The sequence below is a fragment of the Stomoxys calcitrans genome, chromosome 1, assembly GCF_963082655.1.
Source record: "Stomoxys calcitrans chromosome 1, idStoCalc2.1, whole genome shotgun sequence".
Taxonomy (NCBI): Eukaryota; Metazoa; Arthropoda; class Insecta; order Diptera; family Muscidae; genus Stomoxys; species Stomoxys calcitrans.
The window spans coordinates 114,339,548-114,365,121 of record NC_081552.1 but is presented as its reverse complement, the minus strand read 5'-3'; the positions used below and the strand labels follow the sequence as shown (position 1 = coordinate 114,365,121).

Genomic DNA, 25,574 nt, shown 5'->3' with positions numbered 1-25,574 from the left:
GGTTCTTCATGGAAGACTGTGACTTTCAAAAGGAAGTTACAGTCATCACGAAAGGAGAAGATGGTCGCTGAAAAGGTAAGGAGCCGCCCTCTTACGCCAGAGTGGCAAGGAAGCTCAACAGAAGGTGGCTTTTCTCGCTTAGTTTGTATGGAGAAAAATACTATCCCCAATTAGCTAAGCGGCTAATCTTATCTTTAATTAAAACATTAGCTGAACCCGGCCCGCTCCGCTGAACATTTATTTTCGACAATTAAAGAGTTTTTTGTGAAATACCAGCTACGAAAATAGTATATGTATATCGCTTGACTAACAGTATAACAATATAAATGCCTTTATCAGAATTCCATATGATCTTTATTGGTTTATGAATTCGCTCGGAAGGTTAAGGGTCATTTACGTTTGGATGTTAGATATACCCCATTCTTAAAACTTTTTATTTCAGCTCCAAACACTTGGCCCCAAAAGTTTTACTCTTTGGGGAGTGTTTTGGGAAGGGGTGGTGCCCCAAATACATGGTCCCACATTTGGATATCAGATACGTATTTTACTCCCAAATACCTTTATTTGAGCCGTATATTGCGATGGTCTGTTAATAATTGCTGTATGTGGGGTGTTTGGGGAATTGGTAGACCCTCAGAAGGTAACAATTTCATACTCTTCTCCCCAATTCCTCTCATTTGAGCCACACATGAACGATTTAGTGGTGTTTTAGGGAGTGAGGTGATCTCCCAAACACTTAGCCCTGACAATATATCCGCATTGTCTTCTACTCTCAAATATCATTTATTTGAACCCCATATTGCCATTGGCCTCAAAATTGGGTATCAAATTTGATTTCTAAGCTCAAATACCTTTCATTTAAACACCTTGTTAACGATCGGATTTTTGAATATGTGTAGAACTCTGTACGGGTCCACCCATACTAATGAGGAGCTGCAAGTTTAGAGGGGATATATTACGCTGCGTTTTGCGTCGCCGGAATGTATTGATACCGTCAAACAGCTCGTCAGAGGTATTCACGCTCCCTGGGAGGGCGCAAAGCTCGACCTGGTGAGAAAGATGGACATCCCCCAGCTCACAAAGGCTACGGTCTTCATCAAGGGATGGGACAGTAAATTTGCGACGGAACGCATGTTGGGATTCTTGGGCAAGCAAAACCAAAGTTTGGTCCCAGAGAAGTGGGAGGTCTTCCACAGGGAGGAGAAGGAGGAAGGAACTCTCTTTGTGGTTGGCATTGATCAAGTCTCCATGACAAGTTTGGCTAAGACTAAAGGCATGGCACACTACGGGAGCAAAGTTGTCTTTTTCAAGATTGGGAAGACTAGGATAGGCAGAAATTTTCATTCTGCGACATCAGGCCGTGCAGAGGCAGGTGCCTCAACACCGACCAACAAACAGGGGACCGAAAATGAGACAACCATGGCATCTCCCAATATTGGGAAGACTAGGAGAAGCACAGATCCTAATACTAAAATATCAGGCAGTGCAGTGGCGAGAGACCCAACGTAGCCTATCAAACAGGAACCCGACGATGGACCCATCACCGACTTCATGATTCGGAATACTGGGATAGATAAAGATCGTAATATTGAAACATTAGGCAGCGCAGCAATAGGAGACTCAATCCAACCCAACGAACAGGGAGTCGATGATGATACTCCCAAGAAGCCCATTTACTTAAGATTTGGAAGGCTAAGATAGGCAAAGATCCTAGTATTGAAACATCAGGCAGTGCAGGGAATGGAAATCCAATACAGCTTAACGAACAGGGACCGGACGATGGAACCATTACCGACTTTATAAAAAGTCGGAAGACTAGACCAGGCAAAGAACCTAAAACGATGACATCATGCCGTGCAGTGTCAGGAAAGTCAATGCAGTCTATAGAAGAGGGAGCAGACGATGAGATCATCACCTACTCCCAAGATGCCTATTTACTGGAGGACCAATGATTGAGGTAATCCAGATAAACCTCCACCGGAGCGAGACTGCTACACACGCTCTGATGGAGAAAATCTACAAGGGCAAGATACATATTGCCTTAATTAGGGAGCCATGGACGACCCGGAACAATGTTTCTGGACTGAACCATACTACCAATTATTCTATGCCAACATTGGTACTCGGCCGAGGACCTGCGTTATTTGTCATAAAAATTTGAATTATATATTTTTCCCAGATTTGTCAAAGTCGGATGCAACAGTGGTGAGACAGGGAGATTATGAAGCATACCTAGCATCACTTTATCTGCCTTTCGACTCTCCGATACCGCTACCCACGTGCGATACCACTTTCCTCACCACGGCTGGTGAGGAAAGCAAAACAGACAGGAAACGAGGTACTTATAGGGAGCGACGCGAACTCTCACCACATTTCGTGGGGTAGTACCAATACTAATAAGCGGGTGCAAGCCCTGGTAGAGTTCTTGAATACTAATGTCCAAATAACACTTAATATTGGTAACACCGCGCCGAATCCTATAAGCTTCCGGAATAAGTTGAAAACCAACTGGACAAAATTCGGAAGGCTACTCAGAAGGAGACTTGGGCAAGATAATTTAGATTGTCCAAGCATAGAAGACATTGACGAAAATGTCAACAGGATTACGACTGCATTGGTGGGGTCCTTCGAAGATAGTTGTTCTCTTCAGGAAAGGAAATTAGCCCAATAAAAACCCTGGATGACCGGGGAGATTCGCAATATTGGGAAAGAGGTCCGCAGACTTTTTACCAGAGTAAGATAACCAGAGCGGCAAAACGTGCCTCCTGGAAGCATTCTGCGAACAGGTCGATAGATAACAGGTCGATCTTTCATAAATCAATTGTGTGTCCCATGGCGTCAATAAAAGGGAAAAAGTGGCACAAGGCACGCCACAGGGGGCATTTTATCGCCACTCCTATGGGCGACCACCATAAATGACCTATTGCGGATGCTGACTGAGGAGGGATTTGATCTCGTCTGCTATGACGATGTTATAATACTTCGTAGAGGTCAGGCCCCGAACAAACTTTGCAGAAGGGCCGAAACGGTCTTGCATATGGCATATGACTGGGCTAGACCCAGAGGTCTCAATGTTAACCCAGAGAAGACTAAAATATGCCTTTTCACGAGGAAGACGAAGGTGAGCGATTTCGATATTTGAAAAGGTCAAATACTTAGGTATGATCATGAACAGAAAAATGAATTGGAAGTGTCACTTTTAGGAGCGTACTGAGAAGGTTCACAGATGTTGGGCACTATGTAGACGGGCCGTAGGCTCGAAGTGGGGCTTGAATCCGAAGCTCTACAGAAGCGTGATTAGAACAATACTTACTTACGCCTCAGTAGTTTGCTGGGCTGCTATGGAGAAAAGTGCAACAGGTTCAGAGAACGATGAGGACCACGCCCACTAGGGCACTGGAGAATATTCTAGATATCCAACCCATTGACATACAGATTAAGTGTGAGGCAGCCACTATACTGACGAGGTCAGTATAGTTATTGTTATCATAACGCGACACATAGGACTATGAGTTCAGTTATGAAAAATCGGTGCGGCATGTGTAGGGCATGCGGGGAAGATGATGAGACGTTGGAGCATTTCCTTTGTCATCGCCCGGCTTTCGCGTCTAACAGACACCGGCACTTTGGTGGAGACACAATACCAGACACGAACCAACTTAGAGGAGTGGTATTGAAAACAATTAAGGATTTTGTAAGTAGCACGGAATTCCTAACTTAAAATTTTCTTTTTAGAGGTTACTTTATAGTTTTTAGTGCGCACAACAAGCTGATTACTGGTTTAGGTGTATGTCCATAGTGGCATGGGGCGGATTAATAACTGCACCCTCTTTTCAACCTAACCTAAGCGCCATCTACCAGCTGTTGAATCAACCAAATCCAGTTGAAAACAGCCAGTAGATAGCGCTAATTTAAATAATAGTGCTACTACTCGCTTAACGCCTATAACATTTATTCTCATATGGTAGATGTCTATAATTGGCTATATGAATACCTACTAAATAGTCATCCTTTAGTCTTTTTTTAAATTAAATCAAATTGCCATATTAAACTATTTTCTGTGGTAAAGAACTAATTTGCCTGTCTATATATTTGGTGCGGTGGCGATAGTTCTTACTATTAAACCATGTAAAAAATTTGAACAAAAACATGTTGCCCAGCAGCACATCGTTTGGTCTTGTCTATCGATGAGCAAAAAATGGTTGCAATCTTAATGTTAAGATTTGTAACTCCTATCACGCTGAATGTCATAATTAACCACACAGTGTCCTGTTAGGTCATTATGATTGATCAACTGTTTTGAGGTGAGGTGGTCCGCTAGATATATGAGCAGAATAAAGATCTCAGATTTGCAGTCCACAACCCTATACCTTTAATTTAATCCCATATTGTCATGATTGGTGTATACAGTCGTTTGGTGAAGGGCGTCTATATGAGGGTTGTGCGCCACATCCCATCTGCCAAATTTGAATGACGCACTCTACATGATCGCCCATTGTTTTAATGGGCCAAATAACTTATTGGAGGCGATTTTATTAGGTAAAGCACCACCTAGATTCTTGGACACAAAGTTTTATCTTATGTTCGTAATCTGCTCTCAATTGGTTTTCATTTGAGTGTCATCTAGCTATGATCGAATATATTCCCATTTTTGGGGAGCTTTTTTGTGGGTGGGGCGATACCCAATTACTTGGACCTCATTTTTTATGTCATATTAAGTAGTCGAATACCTTTTATTTCAGTTCCCTGTTGATTTGTACGTCCAATATGTCTGTTTGGGGGAGTTTTTTGGACTTGGCCGACCTCTTGGCTACTTGATCCCAATTTTTAAAACCATATTCGTATTTTACTCTCCAAACATACAATTACTAGTCCCATATTGTCCCGATCGGTCCACTTTTATTTTCCGCCCCCCTTGCGATACCAAAAAATTATGTAGCCTATTGCTCCTTCCGGACCACTCCCCACAATCTGTGAGAATTTCCATGAAATCGACTCAGCCGTTTTTGAGTCTATATGGAAGAAACAAATTTACAAAACCCACAAATTTACAAACAAACAAGATGGTGTCATCATTCAATCGTAATGACAAAACTAAAAGAGGAAGAATGCAACATATTTATGAAATGATTTAACGTTCTGGAATGCAAAAATGGCTTTTGATTTTAATAAAACCACATTTAAGAACTCAGAGAAACGAGGGTTGCCTTTTTTATTTCGAGATTAGAAAACAAAAACAAATATTAATTATCAAAAATTGATTTATTGTTTTCTTTTATAAAATATTCCCCATTATTTCCCTTCTTCGGCGGTTGGATTTCCTGATTTCTTGGAAGACAACTGGCAAACAAAACTATTTGTTCCACTCAGAATTGACTGTTCTGCGTTGTTCGAGTGCTACGATTGGAACATGTTCCGTTTTTTCCGAAAAAAAAACTGGCGATCGCTTAGCTTGGAAGTGCTTCGTGCGCGACCAACTTTTGTTGGATTTGGCTCATCTGGAAACACCCATGCAGTCGACTGCTGTTTACTTTCGGGCTCATACGCGTTAATCCACTATTTACGTCAGAGACGAATTTCGAAGCACCGCGATCGTATTTTTGGAACATTTATTTCGACCAATCGACACGAGTCATTTTTAAACGATTGACAAATTGTGTGGGATCCAACGCGAACACATTTTTTCACGGTCAAATGTTTATTGAATGTATGCTAGTCCCACCAATGCCTAAGTTTGTCTCAATCTAACGATAGGTCAAATGACTATCTTGTAATATCAGTTGGCGCACAGCATCAATGGTTTTTGGAACAACAACTGATTTTGGACGACCTTCACGAATTAAGTGCATCGTTGCACTGTTGTTAAGTTAATCCTCGTCGAAAGTTGTAAAAAACAATCGCACGAAAATGTTCACGATTTAATTCCATTTTTTTTGGATGAGATGAATCTTTTAAGTTACTGTAAACAACACAAATAGCGCTCGTATGACAAAACGTTCTGAGTACGTATAATCTCACAAATGTCAAGCTGTCAGTTGGCAGGTTGTCCAATACCGACATTAAAATGGAACCCTCGTATTTGAATATTTTGGATGTATGTTAGTGTTGCCATCGATAAAATACTAAGCATTTAGCGGCAAGAGCGTTTTATTTATCCATAAGCTAGAGAGTTCGCTAGACTGGTAAAGTTCGTCCTGGTGGAAAAGTACATTCACGACGGAACGCATGTTGGGATTCTTGGACAAGCAAAACCAAGGTTTGGTCACAGAGAAATGGAGAAGGAGGAAGGAACTCTCCTTGTGGTGGGCATTGATCAAGTCTCGGTGACAAGTTTGGCTAAGACTAAAGGCAAGACGCACTACGGGACCGGGCTGTCTTTTTCAAGACTGGGAAGACTAGGATTGCCAATAATACACATATCGAGACATCACGCCGTGCAGTGGCAGGCCCACTCCAATAAACCCTATTTATTGGAACACAAATGATTGAGGTCATCCAAATAAACCTCCACCGCACAGTGGGCCACAGCCGCGACAAAAATCGATTGTGACAAATTACATTGTAAAATCAACAAATCTACTCCAAACACATCAAATTTTTATATTCCAAAAATTTTAGTTTGTGATTTGTAACGGTACTTGGCAAAGCGAAGAAAAACAAATAAAAGCGTGCTAAGTTTGGCCGGACCAAATCTTGGGAACCCACCACCATGGATTCCGCTAAAAATGTATAGAAAATAAATTTAGTTGAAGGGCATAATATTATTTTACAAACCAAATTTCTGTCAAACCAAAAAAATTAAAGCTTCTAGGAACCGAACAACGATGATCGAGACCAGTTTACATGCGAGCTATATCAGAATATAGACTAATTTGGACCATATTTGGCACAGTTGTTGGAAGTCCTAATTGAACACCGCATACAAAATTTCAGCCAAATCGGACAAAAATTGTGGCTTGTAAGGAGATCGGTTTTCATGGGTTGGACCATACTTGGCACAGTTGTTGAAAGTCATTACAAAACACTACATGCTTAATTTCAGCCAAATCGGCCAAAAATTGCGGCTTTTAAGAGCTCAAGAAGTCAAATCGGGAGATCGGTTTATATGACAGCTATATCAGGTTACAGACCGATGTGAACCGTGCTTGACACAGTTGTTAAAAGTCATTACAGAACACTACGTGTGGCTTCTAGGAAATCAAGGAGTCAAATCGGCAGATCGGTTCAAATGGGACCTATATCAGGTTATTGACCGATTCGGACCATACTTGACACAGTTGTTGAAAGTCATTACAAAACATTACATGCTCAGTTTCTGCCAAATTGGAAAAAATTGCGGTTTTCAGGGGCTCAAGAAGTCAAATCGGGAGATCGGTTTATATAGGAGCTGTATAAGGTTATACACCGATTCGGACCATACTAAGCATAATTGTTGGAAGTCTTAACAGAACACCGTGTGCAAAATTTCAGCCAAATCGGGTGAAAATTGCGGCTTCCAAGGACTCAAGAAGTGAAATCGGCAGATCGGTTTATATGGCAGCTATATCAGGTTATAGACCGATTTGGATCGTACTGAGCACAGTTTTTAAAGGTCTGAACAGTACGTGCAAAATTTCAGCCAAGGCTTAAGAAGTCAAATTGCGAGATCGGTTTATATGGAAGCTATATCTAAATCTGAACCTATATGGCCCATTCGCAATCCCCAACGACCTACATCAGAATTCAATATCTGTCCAAAATTTTAACCGGCTAGCGAATGCGTAGTTCGACCGCTATCGTGATTTCGACAAACCAACGGGCGGACATGGCTAGATCGATTCAGAATGTCGAGACGTTTCAGAATATATATACCTTATAGGGTTGCAGATCAATATTTCGAGGGGTTATAAACGGAATGTCTAAGTTAGTATACCTCCATCCTATGGTGGTGGCTATAAAATGTTGACTTTTGTATGTGATCAGATCGGAACTCCAGAAATAGCATTAACGTAGTGACATCTTAAAAGGGAAATTGTTATAAAGTTCCAAACTGAAATGTTTTTTTAATGGAAGTTTATTTTAAAGGCACTCCAATTGTTTTTAACCAATAATATTACAATAATGCCAGTTTTGATTCTATTATAAATAGTTAGCTATTTCGAAATGCATATATTCAAAATTATTTTTCTATGTATTAATAAAATAAGTTGATTTTTGACAACTTTTCACGTCACAGAACGTCTTGAAATTTTATTTGAAATATTGGCAAGAATGTGCAGTTTATGACGTATATGGTTTCACCTGCCTATTTCTGTGCGAAATTATATAACATTCAAAAAACTTATCCTACCTCTAGTCCAAATCTATGAAATTTGTGAAAACTTTTTGTATTTTTGTTGAGTGTTTGAAAGTATTTCGTGTTTCCGTGCCCATCAGCGAAGGATGGGGGATAAAAAAGTTATTGAGCTGACTCTTTGTTTTTTCCATAGGCAGATAACGTTCTATTTATAGCTTCCATTTAGATTGAACTCCCGATAAATAAATAAGGCCCCTGGATATTCTTGCTGGGTACTCGTATGTCCTAAGGGGGATCCACATTTGGTAATAGCTGTCATATATACAGATATCCCGATTTAAGGTCTTCGCCCCATAAAAGGTGCATTTATTATCCGATTTCACTAAAATTTGACACAGAAAGCTGTGGTAATCCCTTCAAAGTTTGTACTTTTTGGTTTGTATCGGAACATTGTTGAGTATAGCCCCCATATAGACCGTTATCCCGATTGAAGGTCTTTAACCCAAAATTAGCGTTTTTTATCCTATTTGAAGTTTCTGGACTGAACCATATCAACTAACAATTATTCTATGCTAACACTGGGACTCGGCCGAGGACCTGCGTTATTTGCCCTAAAAATTTAAGTTTTTATATTTTCCCCACAGTTGTCAACGTCGGACAGTGGCGCAGTTTGAGTTTTTCGTTGCATAAATCATATATTTCCAACCGAATAAGATAATTGAATTATTTAAACGGCATATGATAGATAAGTGTTCAGCCTATGAAAAGGGTGCGTCGCTTAGTTCATGAAAGTCAACATTTGTGGAAAAATGGTACCTAAAAAAAAATTATTTTCAATTTTAGGGCTAATATTTTAAAATGATCAACCAAACTTAACAAAAAAAATTGGTTTGAAATTTTCTGTAATTTTTTCATCATAATTCGTAATTTAGATGATTTCCGAAATTTTAAGTTATTACGCGTATGACTTTTAGTAGGAAAGGACAATCTTTATCACGACGACGCAATCTTGACTGAAAGCAAAAAATTAAAAAAAAAAATTGTAACTCCAATATCTCATAAACCGTTAAAGACATTCCAGACATGTAGGCATGTTTTTGTATGATTTCATGAGGTTATGTGGCTGCACCTAAAAATTTGAAATGCTCAAGGTGACTAACATAAACACCCCATAAGCCTCTGAACCTACGAGAGTTTCCAAATTTTGCAAACTTATTGGTAACTATCCCCACATGTCAAGTTGTAGATATATGTATCTGTTCAAATGTTATAGAATTATTCCAACGATTTTTAGACTGTTGGACATGTCCTCCAAACACTTCTTGAACCATGTCTTTATTACATGTTTTGCCTTGAAACCAAAGTGGGGCAAGTACAGACTGCTAAACTGTTTTGAGAGCGTATTTTAAAAATATGGCGAGGGTATAAAAGGTAAAATTTTTTATTTTAAATCAAAGTTGAAAAATAGTGACAATTGGGTACTTTTTATACCCTCCACCATAAGATGGGGGGTATACTAATTTCGTCATTCTGTTTGTAACTACTCGAAATATTCGTCTGAGACCCCATAAAGTATATATATACTTGATCGTCGCGACATTTTATGTCGATCTAGCCATGTCCGTCCGTCTGTCCGTCCGTCCGTCCGTCCGTCCGTCTGTCTGTCGAAAGCACGCTAACTTCCGAAGGAGTAAAGCTAGCCTCTTGAAATTTTGCACAAATACTTATTATTAGTGTAGGTCGGTTGGTATTGTAAATGGGCCATATCGGTCCATGTTTTGATATAGCTGCCATATAAACCGATCTTGGGTCTTGACTTCTTGAGCCTCTAGAGTGCGCAATTCTTATCCGATCAGAATGAAATTTTGCACGACGTGTTTTGTTATGATATCCAACAACTGTGCCAAGCATGGTTCAAATCGGTCTATAATCTGATATAGCTGCCATATAAACCGATCTTGGGTCTTGACTTCTTGAGCCTCTAGAGTGCGCAATTCTTATCCGATCAGAATGAAATTTTGCACGACGTGTTTTGTTATGATATCCAACAACTGTGCCAAGTATGGTTCAAATCGGTCCATAATCTGATATAGCTGCCATATAAAGCGATCTTGGGTCTTGACTTCTTGAGCCTCTAGAGTGCGCAATTCTTATCCGATTGAAATGAAATTTTGCACGACGTGTTTTGTTATTATATCCAATAACTGTGCCAAGTATGGTTCAAATCAGTCCATAACCTGATATAGCTGCCATATAAACCGATCTTGGGTCTTGACTTCTTGAGCCTCTAGAGGGCACAATTCTTATCCGATTTGAATGAATTTTTGCATGACGTATTTTATTCTTACTTTCAACAACTGTGTCAAATATGGTTCAAATCGGTTCATAACCTGATATAGCTGCCATATAAACAGATCTGGGATCTTGACAGATTTTGTACGACGGATCCTCTCATGACCATCAACAAACGTGTTTATTATGGTCTGAGCTCCCATATAAATCGATCTCTCTATTTTACTTCTTGAGCCTCCAAAGCGCGCAATTCTTATTCGAATTGGCTGACATTTTACACAGTTCTCCAACATATAATTGAATTGTGGTCTAAACCGGATCATATCTTGATATCACTCTAATAGCAGAGCAAATCTTTTCTTATATCATTTTTTGCCTAAGAAGAGATGCCGGGAAAAGAACTGACTAATGCGCTCTATGGTGGAGGGTATATAAGATTCGGCCCGGCCGAACTTAGCACGCTTTTACTTGTTAAATAGTGATTTATCTAAAAATTCATTATTATATTATTTTGATAATTCTACTGTTGAGTTAAGTTTAAGTTTATCCAAAAATAGCAACAATAAAACATGACAATCCCTCATCTAGTTTTGTTTTTTTGAAAATCGAAAATTGATCAACTTTAAACGATCATATCTCCTTAAAATCCGCCATTTCTATACGGACCATTTTTGAAATGGTTCGAACGTTTTATATAAGATAGGCTCATTCAAAAATTTCGTAGGCGCATGGAAATTTTGATTTCTGCCACCTGTTTCCTCTGTTTGTCTTAATGGGATTAGGGAGGATGCTTTAGGTGTGATAATATATTCGAAAAATCTAATCGATGAGGTTCAGGATTAGAGGGTCTCCATGGAGCAGTCCTTCTCTGATCATCGCTACATTAGGTTTAGAATAATACGACCAGCGCCGAATTCTATAAGCTTTCGTAAGTTGAAAACCAACTATTTAGATTATCCAGACATAGAAGACATTGGCGACAATGTCAACTGGATTACGACTGCACTAGTGTAGTCTTTTGAAGATAGTTGTCCTCTTCGAGAAAGGAAATCAGTCCAAGATAAACCTTGGATGACCGAGGAGGTTCGCAATATTATCCAAGAGATCTTTATAACATCACCTCGTAAAAAGCGGATGTTCATTGGGATGTGTATTACACACGGCTCAAGGAATACAAGAAAATGATCCTCCTGGAGCTTTTCTGCGACCATTTCGATAGTGATAATGACTCCGCCAAGATGAAAAAATTTCTCTCAAAAACTGAAACTTTAGTAGATTAGTATTTAAATCCAATCCATGGAAAGTATTGCGGATACCATGATAAAGTGTAGGACATCCTAAGAACTGCTGAAGTGCAAACTATACGCCTATGTCAAGGGAAGGTAGGTGGAGACTGCCTTGCACGATGTTCATTGCCAAGACGTATACACTGGCGGTATGCATTGACATCGAGGGGGCTTTTAACAATGTGCGAATCGACACTCTGAACCAATCCTTAGATCAGTAACTGGTGGCCCGCATCCTTAGAGACTGGATAAACCATATACTAAGGAACAGGCGGATAAATTGTGGGTCCCATGAGTTACATATAAGAGGAAAGTGGCAGAAGGCACGCCACAGGGGGCATTGTATCGCCACTATTATGGGTGATCACCATAAATAACTTATTAATGATGTTGCCTGGTGAGGAATTTGAACCTGCCTGCTACGCAGACGATGGGCATAATGTAGATGGGCCGTAGGCTCGAAATGGGGGGAAATGAGGATCACACCCACTAGGGAGCTGAAGACTATTCTAGATATCCGACCCAAGAACATACAGTTTAAGTGTGAGGCAGCTACTACCGCTATGAGACTTACGGCGATGGGATAATGGATAGAGTACAGGAGCAGGTCATACCATCGCGGTATAATCGAAGCAACGATAGAGACCTGGGAGATATCGAGACGACACTTGAGGTCGAGAGAGAGACACTGAGTCTTGGATTGACGGAACCATAGTATTGCCACCTTGAAGATCATGTTGCACGGTTGAATCACAGCTAGAGAACAGAGTGGGCCTGGGGTCTTCATTGAGAAACCACAGACTGAAATCTGTTTCAGACTTCCTGACCATAATACGGTCCTACAGGCGGAGGTCCGGGAGATCACAGAATGCGTAAAGTGATGTGGTGCTAACACGAGGACGTCGAGTGTGAACATCTTTACATACAGTAAACTGGCCATAAGGACAATAACAACTAGGACGGTAAAGTCACGAACAGTTTTGGAGTGTAAGGAGGAGATTACCGCCTTCTCTGAAAATTGCATGATCCGCATTGTTTTGGTGGCGGGTCATAGCGGAGTTAGGGCGAATGAAAAAGCAGACAATTTGGCAGTGAAGTCAACAAACTTGGTTAACTCGAAGCCTTTCTGGTCGACGCAGTCCGAGTTAAGGGAGTGGGCAACAAACGCGCATTTAACACTATAGAATAGCAAAACGGTCGGTAGGACGACGAAAATCCAGTATAGCGTTCAGTATAATAACAGGACACATAGGACTACGAGCCCACTTATGCAAAATCTGTGCGGCAAGTGATAGCATTTGGGGAAGATGATGAGACGTTGGATCATTTCCTACGTCAGGCTTTCGTTGCTAACAGACACCGGCACTTAGGCAGGGATACAATACCAGACGTGAAACTAATTAGGGGCGTGGTATGGAAAACAATTAGTGAATTTGTAAGTAACACGGAATTTCTGGATTAAATTTTCTTTTTCGAGGTTACTTTTAGCCCAGAGTAAGCCGATTATTGGCTTAGGTGTACGTCCGTGATGGCATGGGGCGGATTAATATACGCACTCTCTTTTCAATCTAACCAGACATGACAAGTACGGTCTATATGGGACAATAACTTGATAAAGCTCATGTATATTTGAAAAAGTTTTTCAACAAAATTGGCAAATGCGAACCGTGGTGGAAGGTACATAAGATTCGGTCCGGCCGAGCTTACAATTTAATTAGTAGCTGAACGATCAAAACGCTAATATTTAATGAAACTAAGAACATTTTACAAATTTTTACTAGGTTTTAATTCATGTTTCTATCATTTGGCAATTTTTACTTATTGTTCTGTTCTTGCGTCTTCTTGGTTTGGTCACAAAATTATTTCAATTTGTTATTGGATTTGTAATTCCAGCTTAGACCAATGTGGTTTCGTTCTTGTTTCCATTTTCAAATAGGAAAACAAAACCCCTTTAAAGAGTCTCGGCAATGTTGTGTGTTTTGTATAGGCCTCGCGATTTCGGCCTCATCAGGTTGTAATGCCACTAAAAGATTACATGGTTCCACCTACTCACTAATAAATGAGCACTGCAATGGAAGAAGCATGCCTTTCGAAAGAAACATTGGTTATTGTTAAGAGACCTTTGCTGTAACAGTCTTCTAAAAATCAGGCAGCAGTAATTTTTTGTTAGAACAGCAAACATTTTCTGCTGTTTTCAAATGATAAAAAGTTAAAAAATAATTAAAAAATTAAATAAAAATGTTTTTTAAAATTTTATATTTCATCTTATCTTTCAATGTTACAAGCGTTTAACGTAAATTTTTTTCAATTTCTATGATTTGGTTATTTTTAAAGGAATTTCTGAGAAAACAACTAATACAATTATTACAATTTAAACAAAAAATTAACCCCCAAAAGTTGGCAAATTTTCTTAATTAACATTCCCTAATTGTTGTTTAGGAGTTCGAAAATTTTGTACGCATTCATTCAAAAGTTTCAAATTTTTAATTTAATATCGGCAAATAGTGTTTTCCGATATCAGCAGACTAATTTCTTTGGGTGTCGCTAATAATCGTCACTTTTTAAATTCACAATTTCATTGGTTTTTAGGAAACGTTTTATGAACCGATATTTTATTATTTTCTTATTAAATGATTTTCTACAAACCAATTGAAAAAATTAATAAAAAATAAAATGAATTATTTTTTTGTTTGTTTCTCTTTCGAGACGAGCTCAATGGTCGGAGATTTTTGCAATGGAAAAGGAAAGAGACACTATGGGACGCGTTTCGTCATTTGGTTACCATAACTCATCGGCCATATTTGGTGTAAAGGCCGTACATTGGTATATTGTACTTATATTGAATTTATCGCGAAAACGCCTTTATTATATAAATGCCACATTCAACCACGCTCTACCACAATGTCAGCTAGCCGTTCTTTTTCCCAATGTATGTGTTTCTGTAATGGCAGGTTTTTTGTCTACACAATTACACTACTCGCATGGCATACACATTATTCTATGCATCTTTTTATACCCTCCACCATAAGATGGGGGGTATACTAATTTCGTCATTCTGTTTGTAACTACTCGAAATATTCGTCTGAGACCCCATAAAGTATATATATTCTTGATCGTCGTGACATTTTATGTCGATCTAGCCATGTCCGTCCGTCCGTCCGTCTGTCTGTCGAAAGCACGCAAACTTCCGAAGGAGTAAAGCTAGCCGCTTGAAATTTTGCACAAATACTTCTTATTAGTGTAGGTCGGTTGGTATTGTAAATGGGCCATATCGGTCCATGTTTTGATATAGCTGCCATATAAACCGATCTTGGGTCTTGACTTCTTGAGCCTCTAGAGTGCGCAATTCTTATCCGATAGGGATGAAATTTTGCACGACGTGTTTTGCTATGATATCCAACAACTGTGCCAAGTATAGTTCAAATCGGATCATAACCTGATATAGCTGCCATATAAACCGATCTTGGGTCTTGACTTCTTGAGCCTCTAGAGTGCGCAATTCTTATCCGATAGGGATGAAATTTTGCACAACGTGTTTTGCTATGATATCCAACAACTGTGCCAAGTATAGTTCAAATCGGTCCATCACCTGATATAGCTGCCATATAAACCGATCTTGGGTCTTGACTTCTTGACCCTCTAGAGTGCGCAATTCTTATCCGATTGGGATGAAATTTTGCACGACGTGTTTTGCTATGATATCCAACAACTGTGCCAAGTATAGTTCAAATCGGTCCATAACCTGATATAGCTGCCATATAAACCGATCTTGGGTCTTGACTTCTTGAGCCTCTAGCGTGCGCAATTCTTACCCGATCAGAATGAAATTTTGCACGACGTGTTTTGTTATTATATCCAACAACTGTGCCAAGTACGGTTCTAATCGGTCTATAACCTGATATAGCTGCCATATAAACCGATCTTGGGTCTTGACTTCTTGAGCCTCTAGAGGGCGCAATTCTTATCTGATTGGAATGGAATTTCGCACGACATGTTTTGTTATGATACCCAACAAGTGTGCCAAGTATGGTTCGAATCCGCCCATAACCTGATATAGCTGCCATAGAAACCGATCTTGGGTCTTGACTTCTTGAGCCTCTAGAGGGCACAATTCTTATCCGATTTGAATGAAATTTTGCATGACGTATTTTATTTTTACTTTCAACAACTGTGTCAAATAAGGTTCAAATCGGTTAATAACCTGATATAGCTGCCATATAAACCGATCTGGGATCCTGACTTCTTGACCCCTAGAGGTCGCAATTATTATCCGATATGCCTGAAATTTTGTGCGATGGATCCTTTCATGACCATCAACAAACGTGTTTATTATGGTCTGAATCGGTCTATAGCCCGATACAGATCCCATATAAATCGTTCTCTCTGTTTTACTTCGTGAGCCCCAATGGGCGCAATTCTTATACGAATTGGCTGAAATTTTACACAGGTCTCCAACATATAATTTAATTGTGGTCCGAACCGGACCATATCTTGATATCGTTTTAATAGCAGAGCTACTCTTTTCTTATATCCTTTTTTTGCCTAAGAAGAGATGCCGGAAAAAGGACTCGACAAATGCGATCCATTGTGGAGGGTATATAAGATTCGGCCCGGCCGAACTTAGCACGCTTTTACTTGTTTATTTTCAAATCATTTTGCCTGTTAGGGCGAAGATCATTTAATTTTACAATTTTTGTTTGTTTCTGTTTCGAGGCGTGCTTAACGATTGGAGATTTTTACAATGGAAAAGGGAAGCCAGAGATCGCAACCAGTGTTGCCACTCACGAAAATTATTTTCAAGCAAAATTTAAGAAAAATCCTACCAAACCCGACCAAAATCTACCAAATGTTCTATAAACCTAAAATGTGGCATATGTTTTTATACCCACCACCGAAGATTTGGTCATTTTGTTATTCCATTCCCGATGAAAGATTCCTAAGTTCACAGAAGTAATTTTTTTGCCCATATTTAAATGACATTGAAATGCCGAGTTTGGATAAGCGAAATCCCGATTTAAGGTCTTGAGCCCATAAATACGCATTTACTGCTCATATTCGCCCTGAGTTGCATGATACCCTACACCACATTGTTTATGAAAGCTAATTGGTTGAATTTAAATTTGCTTAAATTTGATATGTAGAATTTCGATCAAAATCCGTACATATTGTAGGAGCCACAGAGTAAATTGTTGTGCAAATTTATGAGAAGATCGATTGATATATATGGATTAGTAAAAGCCTTAAAAGTGAAAATTAGGATATGCATATATATGCGAGCTATAAAGTGAACATCGGGATATGCATATATACGCGAGCTATCTAAAACTGAACCAATTTCTATTAAAATTAGTCATCAGAAGAGTTATAAGAGAAATTTTCGTGCCAAATTTTGTGAAGATCTGTTAACAAATTATTGAGTATTATTCAAAACGGGCGAAAATATAAGTGGGATCTATATCTAAATTTGAACCGATTTCTATTAAATTCAGTAGCAATACCGGGAGTCATAAGGGAATCCTTTGTGTCATTTTTCTTGTGAATCGTTTAACAAATGAACAAATTATTGCAAGCTATATCTAAATCTGAGCCGATTTCCATGAAATTCACCAATAACAGTAAGACTTATAAGGGAACCCCTTCTGCAAAATTTCGTGAGAATCGGTTTACAAATGACGATAAAATTGCAAATTTAGTCCAAATCGGACGAACCAATATATGGGAGCAAAATCGAATCAAAAAGTGATTCTGAGTCAATCGGTATACTTATCAATGGGTCTATTTCTCTTCCTTCTGTGTAACAAACAAATTCATTAAATTATAATACCCTGTACCACAGTAGTGGTGTAGGGTATAAATAGCATAGCAAAGAACTTATAAAAAGTTCGGTGTTTTAAAAGCATTTAGACTGGCATAGTGAATCGCTATTTCTGATCTTCATGTATCTTCATCAACATCTTTGTCAAATTGATAAATGTGCTATACATATCTAACAACTATTAAGATAGGTGTAAATCACGCTTTGATTTTCTATATTTTCTACGCCTATAAGTAATGCCTATTGCAAACAAGTTTTCAGCATTTTAAGTAATGTATATACCCTGTTCCTTAATGGAATATTCATATATTATGGGCAAATTTGCATTTTGCATATACCAAATAAAGACATAGAAACTCCTATAGGCTTAAATAATAATAAAATTGGACATTAATTGTAATGAGCTCTACAAATTTTTGGCAACTGAAGAGGAGGTTACTAGTCAACCCATAGTATGCAAGAATACAGGGTGGATAAAAGGAAGTGTTAGCCATACAAACAACCATATCTATTTAAACCCACCACCGAAGGATATTTTGTCATTCCTTTTGCAACACATCGATATATCCATTTTCGACCCTATAAAGTATATATATTCTTGATCAGCGTACAAATTTAAGACGATCTAGACATGTCCCTCCGTCTGCCAGTTGAAATCACGCTACAGTCTTTACAAATAGAGATATTGAGCTGAAATTTTGCGCAGATTTTTATTTGCCCATAAGCAGGTTAAGTTCGAAGATGGGCTATATCGGACTATGTCTTGATATAGCCCCCATATAGACTGATCCGCCGATTTAGGGTCTTAGTCCCATAAAGCCACATTTATTATCCGATTTTGGTGACATTTGAGACAATGAGTTGTGTTGGGAGCTTCGACATCCTTCTTCAATTTGTCCCAGATCGGTCCATATTTGGATATAGTTGCCATATATACCGATCAGCCGAAATCGGAACATATTTCGGTATAGCTGCTATGGGGCATAAGGTATGCATTTTTCACCAAAAGGTGGTTTACATATATACCCAAAGTGGTGGGTATCCAAAGTTCGGTCCGGCCGAACTTAACGCCTTTTTACTTGTTTTGTGTGCAAATATTTTTTAATGATTCAAAAGACAAAAAAAGTTTTAAAATAATCTTAACTCTCAATCCATTCTTTTGCTTTGAGTAATAGGCTCGGAGTTGATAAAAAACATGAAAGTTGCGCGAAAAAAATTTCCAAACCGAGCAGGTCATATACTCCCAAAATGATCGTGTTTACTTTACGCGGCGCACGTACAAGAATTTAGGTCTACGAACGGCCAGTATATTTCCATCTCAAGTATTGGATGATGGCCATCGTTTTATTGAGCCTGACGTCAAAAAAATTCAAAATGTTATCGGCAAAATATTTTAGAAGCATCATCGTTACATAAAACAAGTTTAAAGCAATAATGCCGAAAAATATAATGATCCGCTATCCAATTAAATTTTTTGTATCCATTTGCTTTTTTTTATAATCAAAACTGATTTTTGACTAATATTTGTTTTTTTTGGAGAATCCCGGCTAATCCCGACAGTCAAATTTGGGTTTTCCGACATGAAGCTTTGAGGACCTTGCAAACCTAGTCCCAAATATGGTCTGAATCTGTCCATAACCTGATATAGCTCCCATATAAACCGATCTCTCGGTTTTATTTATTGAGCCCTTAGAGGGCGCAATTCTTATCCGATTAGGCTGAAATTTTGCACAACGACTTCTCCAACATCTGTGCCAAGTATGGTGTGAAACAGTCAACAATCTGATATAGCGCCCATATAAAGCTATATCTCAATTTGGCTTACACCATATTATATTAACTTCCAGTCTAAGGTCCATTGTTCCAAAAAAAAGGAGTAAAAACGTGTTAACTTTGGCCGGGCCTTTGGATACCCACCACGAAAGGATTTATTATAACTCTACTACTATATCCATAGTTATATCAAAATAAGGACTGGTTTCAATCATATTTTAGTCAGGTCCCGAGAATTTATGGGATTAAGACCAAAAATTAGAAGTTCGATCTGTATGGCAGCTATATCTAAATATTGTCATATATGGCAGCTATATCTAAATATAGTCATATATGGCAGCTATATCTAAATATAGTCCGATCTGAACCATATTTAGATCAGATGTCAGGAGGCCTAAAACTACTGTCTGTTTCAAATTCAGCGAAATCGGATAAAAAATAAATCATTTATAAGCTTCAGACCCTTTATCGCCAGATCGGTATATATAGCAGCTATATCCAAATATGGTCCGATTTGACCCGATCAAGAACTTAACCAGCGTGCATCAAAAGGAGGTACCTGTGCCGAATTTCAGCTCAATATCTCAATTTTTGTACGCCGTAGAGTGATTACAACAGACGAACGGAAGGACAGACACACGGACATCATTAAATCGTCTTAGAATTTTACGACGAACCGAAATATATATACTTTGTAGTGCCGGAAATTGATATTTCGATGGGTTGCAAACGTTATGACTAAATTAATATATCCCAACCTATGATGGTTGGTATAAAAATGCAATGTCTTGTTAATTTGCAGTTGGACGCAGATTATTCATACTGCAAAATAATCTCAAGCCAACATATTAATTCATAAAAAAAACAAGTAAAAGCGTGCTAAGTTCGGCCGGGCCGAATCTTATATACCCTCCACCATGGATCGCATTTGTCGAGTCCTTTTTCCGGCATCTCTTCTTAGGCAAAAAAAGGATATAAGAAAAGAGTTGCTCTGCTATTAAAACGATATCAAGATATGGTCCGGTTCGGACCACAATTAAATTATATGTTGGAGACCTGTGTAAAATTTCAGCCAATTCGTATAAGAATTGCGCCCATTGGGGCTCACGAAGTAAAATAGAGAGAACGATTTATATGGGATCTGTATCGGGCTATAGACCGATTCAGATCATAATAAACACGTTTGTTGATGGTCATAAGAGGATCCGTCGTACAAAATTTCAGGCATATCGGATAATAATTGCGACCTCTAGGGGTCAAGAAGTCAGGATCCCAGATCGGTTTATATGGCAGCTATATCAGGTTATTAACCGATTTGAACCTTATTTGACACGGTTGTTGAAAGTAAAAATAAAATACGTCATGCAAATTTTCATTCAAATGGGATAAGAATTGTGCCCTCTAGAGGCTCAAGAAGTCAAGACCCAAGATCGGTTTATATGGCAGCTATATCAGGTTATGGGCGGATTCGAACCATACTTGGCACAGTTGTTGGGTATCATAACAAAACATGTCGTGCGAAATTCCATTCCAATCAGATAAGAATTGCGCACTTTAGAGGCTCAAGAAGTCAAGACCCAAGATCGGTTTATATGGCAGCTATATCAGGTTATAGACCGATTAAAACCATACTTGGCACAGTAGTTGGATATAATAACAAAACACGTCGTGCAAAATTTCATTCTGATCGGGTAAGAATTGCGCACGCTACAGGCTCAAGAAGTCAAGACCCAAGATCGGTTTATATGGCAGCTATATCAGGTTATGAACCGATTTGAACTATACTTGGCACAGTTGTTGGATATCATAGCAAAACACGTCGTGCAAAATTTCATCCCTATCGGATAAGAATTGCGCACTCTAGAGGCTCAAGAAGTCAAGACCCAAGATCGGTTTATATGGCAGCTATATCAAAACATGGACCGATATGGCCCATTTACAATACCAACCGACCTACACTAATAAGAAGTATTTGTGCAAAATTTCAAGCGGCTACCTTTACTCCTTCGGAAGTTAGCGTGCTTTCGACAGACAGACGGACGGACGGACGGACATGGCTAGATCGACATAAAATGTCGCGACGATCAAGAATATATATACTTTATGGGGTCTCAGACGAATATTTCGAGTAGTTACAAACAGAATGACGAAATTAGTATACTCCCCATCTTATGGTGGAGGGTATAAAAACTAAATTGAATCCCAGTGAAACCCGGAAGTTCCAGTTCATGAAATTCATAATTAGATTTTTTGCCGTTTTGGTATAAGCTACGTTGGTTTATTGTTCTTATATCCTATCCCACTCTTTAAGTTAAAAGAGATGTAGCAATTGAAAATGTGTACTGTTTTGCTAAAACTGATTAAATCAAACTGAACTCACTACTCTCATCTGTTTATTGAAATGACTTTTTCAGATCTAAAGATATCGATGAAATGATTTCAACTTTTTATACTGTGCTACTTGACTTTATTTCTCAATCTGTCCCTAAAACTACTTTTTGTAACGCATCTGGCCCTCCATGGAATACAACCAATCTCTCTAGGCTGAAGAACAAGAAGAATAAATTATATAAAAGTTTAAACGCTCAGGGTCAACGTCTGACTTTTCGAAGTATTTTTTAGCAAGATGTGAATATTATAAAGAAAACAAATTGGCATATGGTAGTTATTTGAAAAAAAATTAGAAATCAATTGAAACCATATCCTAAATCTTTTTACAAATTTGTGAATTCAAAGCGCCGTTGTAATAGATTACCGAACTTTCTAAGATATAAAGCTAAAGTAGCTGGTAATGATTCAGGTATTGCGACCTTTGCAGACTTTTTTAGAACTACCTACTCAGATAATTGTTATGATTTATGTGGAAAATATCCATACACAATCAACAATTCAGCTTTTATAGACATGTCTGGGATTGGAGAAAATGTAGTACTTGAAAATGTAAGGTCACTGAAGATAACTTTTAATCCTGGTCCAGATGGAATTCCATCGAACATTTTAAAGCATTGCGCTCTCGAACTTTCATATCCCCTTTGAACACTTTTCAACAGTTCATGGATATCTGCCGGAATTGTGGAAGCAATCTTTTATAAGACCGTTATTTTAAGCCGGAAATAACAATGAGGTATCTAATTACAGGGGCATTTCAGTTTTGAATGATATTCCGAAGCTATTAGAAAAAATTTTGACTGACACTATTTCACATCAAGTTTTTTCTATATTATCTCCCTACCAACATGGTCTGGAAATCGACGATAACAAATATTTTAGAATTTACTTGTTTGGTCAACGATGGCTTTAGGAAACGCTACCAAACAGATACTATCTATACCGATTTTAGTAAAGCATTTGATAATGTCAATCACAACCTTCCGTTAAGAAAAACATACCTTATTGGTTTCAGTCCCTCTTTACTAAAGTGGATCAGATCATATCTGACTGGACGTACTCAAAGAGTTAAATTTGGTACTGCAGTTTCCAAGTCAATTTTTGTCTCTTCAGGTGTTCCACAGGGTATTCATCTTGGCCCTGTGCTGATTTGTTTATTCATAAACGATCTCCCTTTTACTTTAAAGCACTCGAATATTTTGGTGTATGCAGATGATGTTAAGATCTTCAGATGGACGAGAAACTCTGATGAACAGTGTTATCTTCAGTATGACCTTGATACTCTTTACGAATGGTGCAACCAGAACTTTATGGAGCCTAATATTTCCAAATGCAAACACATATCATTTTCAAGAATAACCTCTCTTAAAACTAGCTACTTTTTGGGTTCCAATCAACTTGAAGTAGTCTATAGCTTGAAAGACCTTGGATTTCTTCTAGACCAACGCTTAAACTTCTGTCAACACATCTCAATGGTTGTAAATAAAGCACGTGGTGCTCTTGGCTTCACCAAACGCTGGAGGAAAGAACTTAATGATTTCTCTGTGACGAAAATCTTATATACGTCGCTAGTCAGAAGTAATCTCGAGTATGATTCAGTGGTATGGGATCCGTACTACAATATACATGTGTTTGTGTAATGCATGTGTTTGTGTAATGACAGATTTTTTGTCTACACAATTATACTGCTCGCATAGCATACACATTATACTGTGCATCTTTTTGAACGCTAGACAACGGCCGTTGCCGCTGGTGCTCCGTGTGCCCAGTTTGTCACCTGTCAACATAACAATATAGACAAGATTGTAGTCAATTTGGTGACAATGTCACATACATAGTAGACGAAAAAAAGTGTCACCAAGTCACTTAACCCCAAACTTCCTACGGGGTTGTAATTTTTTGGCTTTGTGTGTGTTGCTGATGTTAGATGGCTTTTTAAGGAGATGTCGGCTGTTGGACATAAATTTTTTTCTTTGCCAATAAAAAAAGGAATGTAATAGAAAAATGGATAACATTTTATTTATATGTGAGTCACGAGTCTTTCATTTGTTTTAAATGCGTGTGTTCGTAAGATATTAAATATGATGAAGTTGTTCATATACTTACCGTCTTTCCGAGGATGCCTGTGGCGAGAATCGTGCATTTCTTTGAATTCTACAATGACCGTGTTATCTGGCATTTTTTTCGTTTCATCGTTGTCGTCATCATTTGACATTAGTTTGTTTGTTTGCTGATCCAAGTATGACTTGATAATATCAACGTTAGCATTCCCACTATTTCGAGTTTTGGATTTGTGTTCATCGACTGTATGAGAAGGTTCAAATTCTAATTGTCCCAAACCCAAGTTATACATTAAATGTTCGAGGCCCTGTAATATTAAGAAAAAAATTAAAAGGATATTGCAATAGAAACAAAATAAACCACAAAGATATATTTTTCAATAAACGTATTTGTCAGTTGCACGTTTAAGAGTTCCTATGACATTTCTTTGTTGAAAGAAAAGCTCATCACAATTCGATAAGCAAAAAATATATTGCATTTTCATGTGACGATATGTCAAAAAAATTTTAACATACAATATTGTCATTGCTAAGGCTTATGCCATATGTATTGATGCAAAAATTACAGTAAAAGAAAAACAACTTAGAAACTGAAGCCATTAGGAAATCTACTGCAGTTATTTGGCAAACGATACATAAACAGAAAAAAAGTTGGGCCAAAATGCAACATTTTATCTTTATGATTTTTTCAATTTTCAATATCAATATCAATCTTAAAATTAAATCTCTTATTTGATTCTTTTTTTTTTGTTATACCCTCCACCATAAGATGGGGGTATACTAATTTCGTCATTCTGTTTGTAACTACTCGAAATATTCGTCTGAGACCCCATAAAGTATATATATTCTTGATCGTCGTGACATTTTATGCCGTCCGTCCGTCTGTCTGTCGAAAGCACGCTAACTTCCGAAGGAGTAAAGCTAGCCGCTTGAAATTTTGCACAAATACATCTTATTGGTGTAGGTCGGTTGGTATTGTAAATGGGCCATATCGGTCCATGTTTTGATATAGCTGCCATATAAACCGATCTTGGGTCTTGACTTCTTGAGCCTCTAGCGTGCGCAATTCTTATCCGATTGAAATGAAATTTTGCACGACGTGTTTTGTTACTATATCCAACAACTGTGCCAAGTATGGTTCAAATCGGTCCATAACCTGATATAGCTGCCATATAAACCGATCTTGGGTCTTGACTTCTTGAGTCTCTAGAGGGCACAATTCTTATCCGATTTGAATGAATTTTTGCACGAAGTATTTATGTTATGATATTTACGTTATGATATCCAACAACTGTGCCAAGTATGGTTGAAATCGGTCCATAATCTGATATAGCTGTCATATAAACAGATCTGGGGATTTGACTTCTTGAGCTTCTAGAGGGCGCAATTCCTATCCGATTTGGCTGAAATTTTGCATGACGTATTTTATTTTTACTTTCAACAACTGTGTCAAATAAGGTTCAAATCGGTTCATAACCTGATGTAGCTGCCATATAAACCGATCTGGGATCTTGACTTCTTGACCCCTAGAGGTCGCAATTATTATCCGATATGCCTGAAATTTTGTACGACGGATCCTCTCATGACCACCAACAAAGGTGTTTATTATGGTCTGAATCGGTCTATAGCCCGATACAGATCCCATATAAATCGTTCTCTCTATTTTACTTCGTGAGCCCCAATGG

At 38.3% G+C, this 25,574-nt stretch overlaps 1 protein-coding gene across 1 annotated transcript in view; it reads right to left on the bottom strand.

Moving 5' to 3' along the window:
• Positions 1-25,574, bottom strand: part of LOC106094190 (zinc transporter ZIP10) — a 224,775-nt gene that overhangs the window by 95,365 nt on the left and 103,836 nt on the right. The window contains exon 2 of the mRNA XM_059361224.1: positions 23,936-24,197. Within this exon, the coding sequence (XP_059217207.1) occupies positions 23,936-24,197 (262 nt within the window). The remainder of the gene's footprint in view (positions 1-23,935; positions 24,198-25,574) is intronic.